Source organism: Vitis riparia, chromosome 8 (assembly GCF_004353265.1).
Source record: "Vitis riparia cultivar Riparia Gloire de Montpellier isolate 1030 chromosome 8, EGFV_Vit.rip_1.0, whole genome shotgun sequence".
Taxonomy (NCBI): domain Eukaryota; kingdom Viridiplantae; phylum Streptophyta; class Magnoliopsida; order Vitales; family Vitaceae; genus Vitis; species Vitis riparia.
In genome coordinates this window covers 22,241,555-22,247,554 of record NC_048438.1, presented here as the reverse complement: position 1 = coordinate 22,247,554, position 6,000 = coordinate 22,241,555, and the positions used below count along the sequence as shown (strand labels likewise).

The 6,000-nt window shown below is 35.4% G+C and overlaps 1 protein-coding gene across 4 annotated transcripts in view; it reads right to left on the bottom strand.

Annotated features, from left to right (window-relative positions):
- Window positions 1–200: 200 nt before the first annotated feature.
- The window catches only part of LOC117919957 (RRP12-like protein), a 30,341-nt gene continuing 24,541 nt past the window's right edge, over window positions 201–6,000 (bottom strand). For 2 of the 4 annotated variants that reach the window (XM_034837274.1, XM_034837275.1), the window contains exons 12-17: window positions 5,688–5,756; window positions 2,135–2,248; window positions 1,411–1,572; window positions 1,201–1,329; window positions 990–1,091; window positions 201–838 (exon numbers count right to left, since the gene is read on the bottom strand). In XM_034837274.1, coding sequence (XP_034693165.1) covers window positions 467–838; window positions 990–1,091; window positions 1,201–1,329; window positions 1,411–1,572; window positions 2,135–2,248; window positions 5,688–5,756 — 948 coding nt within the window. In that variant the 3' untranslated portion in view covers window positions 201–466. Of the gene's footprint in view, window positions 839–989; window positions 1,092–1,200; window positions 1,330–1,410; window positions 1,573–2,130; window positions 2,249–5,687; window positions 5,757–6,000 lie in introns of those variants that run through there. The other 2 variants (XM_034837276.1, XM_034837278.1) reach the window with 2 other exon arrangements.

Sequence of the window (6,000 nt, the reverse complement as noted above, 5' to 3'; positions counted from 1 at the left end):
ATTTAAAAATATATATATATATCTAAGTTATTATTATTTTTTAAATTTTAATTTTATATTTGAGAAAATTATTTTTCATAATTGAGTTTCTCAGAAAACCTTATTTCCCAAAATAATTACACCAATATTTAATAACAATTCTCATAATTTTATTTCATTACCAATGAAAATAAAAATAAATGCATAAATAAATTAGAATCTTAATAATTTAGTCACTAAATTATTAATCAATTTAATAAAGTGTTGCTTGTGAAGTTAATCTCAAAACTAACTAGGAGTAAGTGGCGGCATTTAGATGTTACATAACTGACTGGAGTATAAAATTAATATATAAAAAATAAATAAATCCATCGGAGGGCCAGTCCCATGGCCCTGCTAAGATGTCTGTGAAACAAAAATTGATGTGAGGAGAGAGGGGAGAGGGGAGAGGGGAGAGGGGAGAAAACAAATTCGCCATTTCAGAGTCTCATTTATGAATTTTCTTCTGCTTCTTCCATGCCATCTTCTTTCTCTCCCCATCCCCTCTACTGGTAGCCTCACTTCTCGAACTCCTCTTCATGTTCTTCTTTACACTTCCTCTTGCCTGACCTTCAGTTTGTTTTTCATGATTAAGAAAATTTGAATGCCTGGCCTTCTTAACCCTTTTCATGCCACTGCCAATGCCATCTGGCTGCTTCTCCCTCTTCCTCTTTCTAGGTGAAAGACCCAATTCTTTGCGTCCCCTCTTCTGCTGCCTCAAAGACGTAAAATCAGATCCCCTCGAATATGCATTTGGACGTTTTTCTTCCTTTTCAGGATCATCAGCTTCCTTTGAACTTCCCTTGCTATTATGCCGATTCTGCATTAAGGTAGACATGGTAAATCGGAATTTTGCATTAAATTAAAAAAAAAAAGAAAAAAATAAAGAACAGGCAACCCTTATAGTTTTTTATTTTCCCATTATTTTTTGGTCTTTTCAAAAGAAGAGGTAAGATTGGAAGAAATATTACCTCCAGAACGGTCTTGACAAAACCCTTGTATCTTTCTGGCGTAAGCAACTTGACTGCAGCAGAACCACACTTCCTTACCACAATTTCCAGTATGACCGTAACCTGTAGTATAAGTGGACATGCATGTTTATAGAAACTACTTAAGGCAAGAAAAATATAGAAATAGATGAGCAAGTGTAGGGTAAAAGAATTGAGGCAAATTTGCACATGCCTTCGATCTGAAATGGTTTCTTGATACAGATGACCATGGGAGAACACCATTGAGTACATCAGTAAGAAGACTCTGCAGGTCTCTAGCTTGTAAGCAGGACACCACCACTTTCACGAAGCCCAAAACAGCCTGTTTAACATGTAACAATCGACTCATGAGCATTATGAGTAACTACAAAACAACAATCTGGATTATGAGTCGGGGACTCACTTTTACAACTTCAACAGCTTTCCCCTGCAGCAAAGCTAAAACAGAAGGGACCAGATCAGGTACTGAAGTACAAATATTGGCATCCTTATATACCAGTACAGATAGCACAGACACTGCTCCACTTTTTATGTGAGGAGATGAACCAGAAAGGTAGCCCATTATCTGAACATTATGCAACAATTAGTCATTAAAAACGAAGCAGTAGCCGCTCTTAGCGACCAGTAGTATCAATAGGTCAAAACAGTTAATTAATAGTCATAATTACCAAAACTATGCATTACATAATAGGATTTATAGAAGCAAGGAAACAAAATCAGAGTTCACCAATATATCCAAGAAAGGTTGCTTGTAAGAATTTTGTTCCCATTTCAATCCTGTGACAGTTTTTACCCCATAATAGTAAAGCTTTTCCAACAAATAAAAAATATGAAATTAATACATAAATAAATGGACTTAAATCAATCGATTACAACAGTAGTGCTATCTGAATCAGAAGGATTCCAAAGGGAAGACTTCCTAGAGTGAAAGAGTTGTATTAAATATGTTCAACTTTCTTATTATAATTTTCCTTCAACAGATGGTGCTGCACCATCAACACAATTGATAATTGATTAATGAAAATTAGAGTACAAAACAAGGTGAAGCAAAAAAATTACAGAAAGCATGGAAAAGAAAGCCACATAATTCAATTATTTGTTAAAAGTAGGATCAGTAAAGTACTTGCCATACTTATCAGCTTCTGATGAGACCCTTCAGAACTGAGAGATGATGAGTTTTCCAGGCTGGAGCTTATCACAAGGAGTATATCATAAGCTACCTTCCTAACTTCTTCCTTTGACTGCACATTAGAAAACAAATGCATCATTAGAACATCATTTTGTCATGAAGCCAACAAAATTATTGTAAAGAGGACAGGATTCAGATACAAAAGGATTTCTTTATGAAAACACATGTGTATATATAGAGATTAAGAAGACAGAAGGAAAGGGACTAAGATTGCTTCCCACCTTAAAAGCATGAGAGCAACAACAAAGGCTACACATCTAAGTTCTTTCATAGAGTGGCCAATGGGAGGTGTAAAAGGAAATTCATAAAATCCTTGGTATCTAAAGAGGGGGTGATTCTAAAAAACATTGAAAATATATCAAAGGAGATTCTGAATTTTTTTGGAAAGCTCTACTCAAAACCCGCAGGTGTTTCTTGGAGAACGGAATGTTTATAGTGGTCACCCATTTTTGGAGAGAGTGCTACTTAGTTAGACCATCCCTTCTCTAAAGAGGAGGTGTGCATGTCTGTTTTCCTATTGAACAAGGAGAAGGCACCTGGCCCTAATGGGTTTACTATTGCATTGTATCAAGAGTGTTGGGATGTGATAAAAGAGGACCTATTGAGAGTGTTTTCAGCGTTCCACAGTAATGGGATAATAAATCAAAGCACCAAGACCACTTTCATTGCCCTTATGCCAAAAACAAGTCAAATAACCAAACCTTCAGATTTCAGACCTATTAGTTTGGTTACAAGTTTATATAAGATTATAGCTAAGTTCTTATCAGGGTGCTAAAGAAAAGTGCTGAATGAAATAATTTTTCTATCTTAAGGAGCCTTCATTGAGGGGAGACAAATTTTGTATGTGGTTTTGATAGCTAATGAAGTGGTGGATAAGAAAAGAAGGTTGGAGGAGGAAGGGGTGGTCTTCAAAATTGATTTTGAAAAGGCCTATGACAATGTGGATTGGGGTTTTTTGGACCATGTGCTTGAAAGAAAAGGTTTTAGCACAAAATGGAGATCTTGGATAAGGAGATGCTTGTCTTCAACGAGTTTTCCAGTCCTAGTTAATGGAAATGACAAAGGTTGGGTTAAGGCTACTATAGGATTAAGACAAGGAGACCTCCTTTGTAGCAGATGTTCTTAGTAGGATGATGACCAGAGCGGAGGAAAGTGGTTTATTTGATGGATTCATAGTTGGTAGGGACAAGACTAGAGTGTGTATTTTACAATTTACAGATGACACCATTTTCTTCTCTAAAGCTTCTTCGAAAATTTTGTAAAACCTTAAACTAATCCTTTTGGTTTTGGGTAATTATTAGGGTTAAAAATCAATTTAGAGACAAACACTCTTTCTGGTATTAATGTAAGCCAATAGTTGATACCTAGGTTGGCTTTGACACTTGACTGTAAAGTTTCATAGTGGCCATTGTCTTATTTGGGTCTTCCTTTAGGAGGATTCTCCAAAGACAATAGGATTTTGGGACCTTATGGTTGATAGAGTCTCGAGGAGATTGGATGGGTGGAAAAAGACATTTTTGCCTTTCAAGGAAAGGATAACCCTAATTCAGTCTTGTTTACCTCACATCCCTAGTTATTTCCTCTCTCTTTTCAAGATTCCAACTTTGGTAGCCTTAATGATTAAGAAAATGCAAAGGGATTTCCTTTGGTTAAGGACTAGGGAGGGGAAGAAAGATCATCTTATCACTTGGGATGTAGTGTGTAGTCGAAAGGAGTTTGGAGGTCTAGAGATTGGGAAAACCTCCTTGAGAGATTGTGCTCTCTTAAAAAAGTGGCTTTGGAGGTTCCAAAGGAAAGTCGAGGTCTTTGGCATCAAGTAATTTCAAGCATTTATGGGGGATACCCTAATGGATGGGACACTAACAATTTGATTAGATGGTCACACAGAGATCCTTGGAAGGATATTACACAAGTTTTTCAGGACTTTTCCCCACACACCCACTTTGTGGTGGGGAATGGGGAAAGAATCTGATTTTGGGAAGATTTATGGTGGTGAGATCAACCTTTGTGTTCACAATTTTGAGGTCTTTATAAAGTTGTCTCAGTAAGAAATCTCATCATCTCAATCATTCTTGGTAATTCCTATCGTTTTATAATTGTAACTTCCGACACAATCTCACTTATCTAGAAATTGTACTTCTCCAAAGTGGATAACTTTTGAGAGAGTTTGATTTTTGTTTCTTGTGATATTTTGTACATGTCTTCATCTGTAGTTATCATTGTATAGTGGAGGAGTATAGTCTTACTTTGATCAAGTTTTCTGTTTTGTGGGAGGACCTCTCATCCTTCTATTGAACTTTACTATTATCAATATATATTTCGTTTCTGATAAAAAATAAAAAGGCTACACCATACAACAATAGAAGAAGTTAGATAACAAGGAGCAAGCATGGGGGAGAAAACTAGATCCTGCAATACAAATATGAGCAACCCTCAAAACCCAAAATGTTTAGTGATGAAATAAATAGTTCAGAAACGAGAACTAACCAGGCACCCATCTAACTAATTTAAACTAGAATCCTCTCATTTATACGTAACTTCCCAATAGACATGAATACAGAGATTCAACAAAATTGATGGCAGGAATTTCAAGTGTGTTTGGATGACCACCTCAATGTCTGTGCCTCTAAAACATCTTCCATTGTGTCTGGAGTTTACAACTCAAATGAGAGACTTCCTAATTCAAGAAATTGAGAAGCTACACAATCTTAAAGTGAATCAACTTTCTAACATCAAATGGGGGATATCATTATGTCTAGAGTTTGTCACCCAAATGGTGGAGACTTCCTACATCAGAAACTGAAATTAAGAAGTTATCCAGTCTGAAAGTTCATCATCATCATTACCAACACTGAGAAGAAAACCTGGATACTCACTTAAAATATTCTTCTAACCCAAAGGACACTTCAAGAGAGGACATACACACAAGAGGATCAGAAGAAATAATTTTTTCTTTTAAATACACTGAATAAAACTCGATTTTCATTGACATACATGTTACAATACAAAAATCACAAAAAAAAAAAAAGGAAGGGTCAAAGCAAGCACATGACAACTTAAACCCCAAAATCACTGTTGGCTATTACAATTTCATTCATGTTCCAACAGCTTAAGGTACAAGACTTCTTAGGAGCTTATTCTAATACTAGCACGTTTCTAAATTAAGGAACACAATGTCATTAGAATTAAGGAAAAAACCAACTCAATGATTTAGTTATGTTCATGCAGTGGAAACAACTTCAAATACATTAAAAAACATCCTGAACACATAATTGGGCAGTACAAGTGAAGCATAACATTTTTTAATACCTTAATGCACTAGGGTCAAGCCTCATGTATTTGGAGATTTGCATGAGGTAGTTAGGATTCAAACATGAATGTTATAATCTTAACATTATTTTTAAAATAAATCGAGAGAGAGAGATTTATTTTTGCATGAGAAATGGAAGTGAGCATGGTAATCATATTAGAATTCTACAAGTAGCTCTTACATTTTTTAATGTGAGAATAATCTCATTGAGAATAAGAAAAGCTTTTGTATTCTCCTCCTCCAAGCTCATCTGCACAAAGCATTTTAAAAGAGTAAGGGAACAATCCTGAATTTGTGCCAATGAACTAAAATATGAACAAGATTAATGCACCAAAGATATAAAAATCTATAGGAACTCCAGAAAAGAAAATGTATTGCTTGAGAAAATTTCTGGATTTTAAAGCGCCTATGTTACATACATGTCAAAAGGCAAAAGTTCAAATATATTGAGGAATTCTACCAAAGAAAAGGTTGCTTGAACAAGAACACAGAAA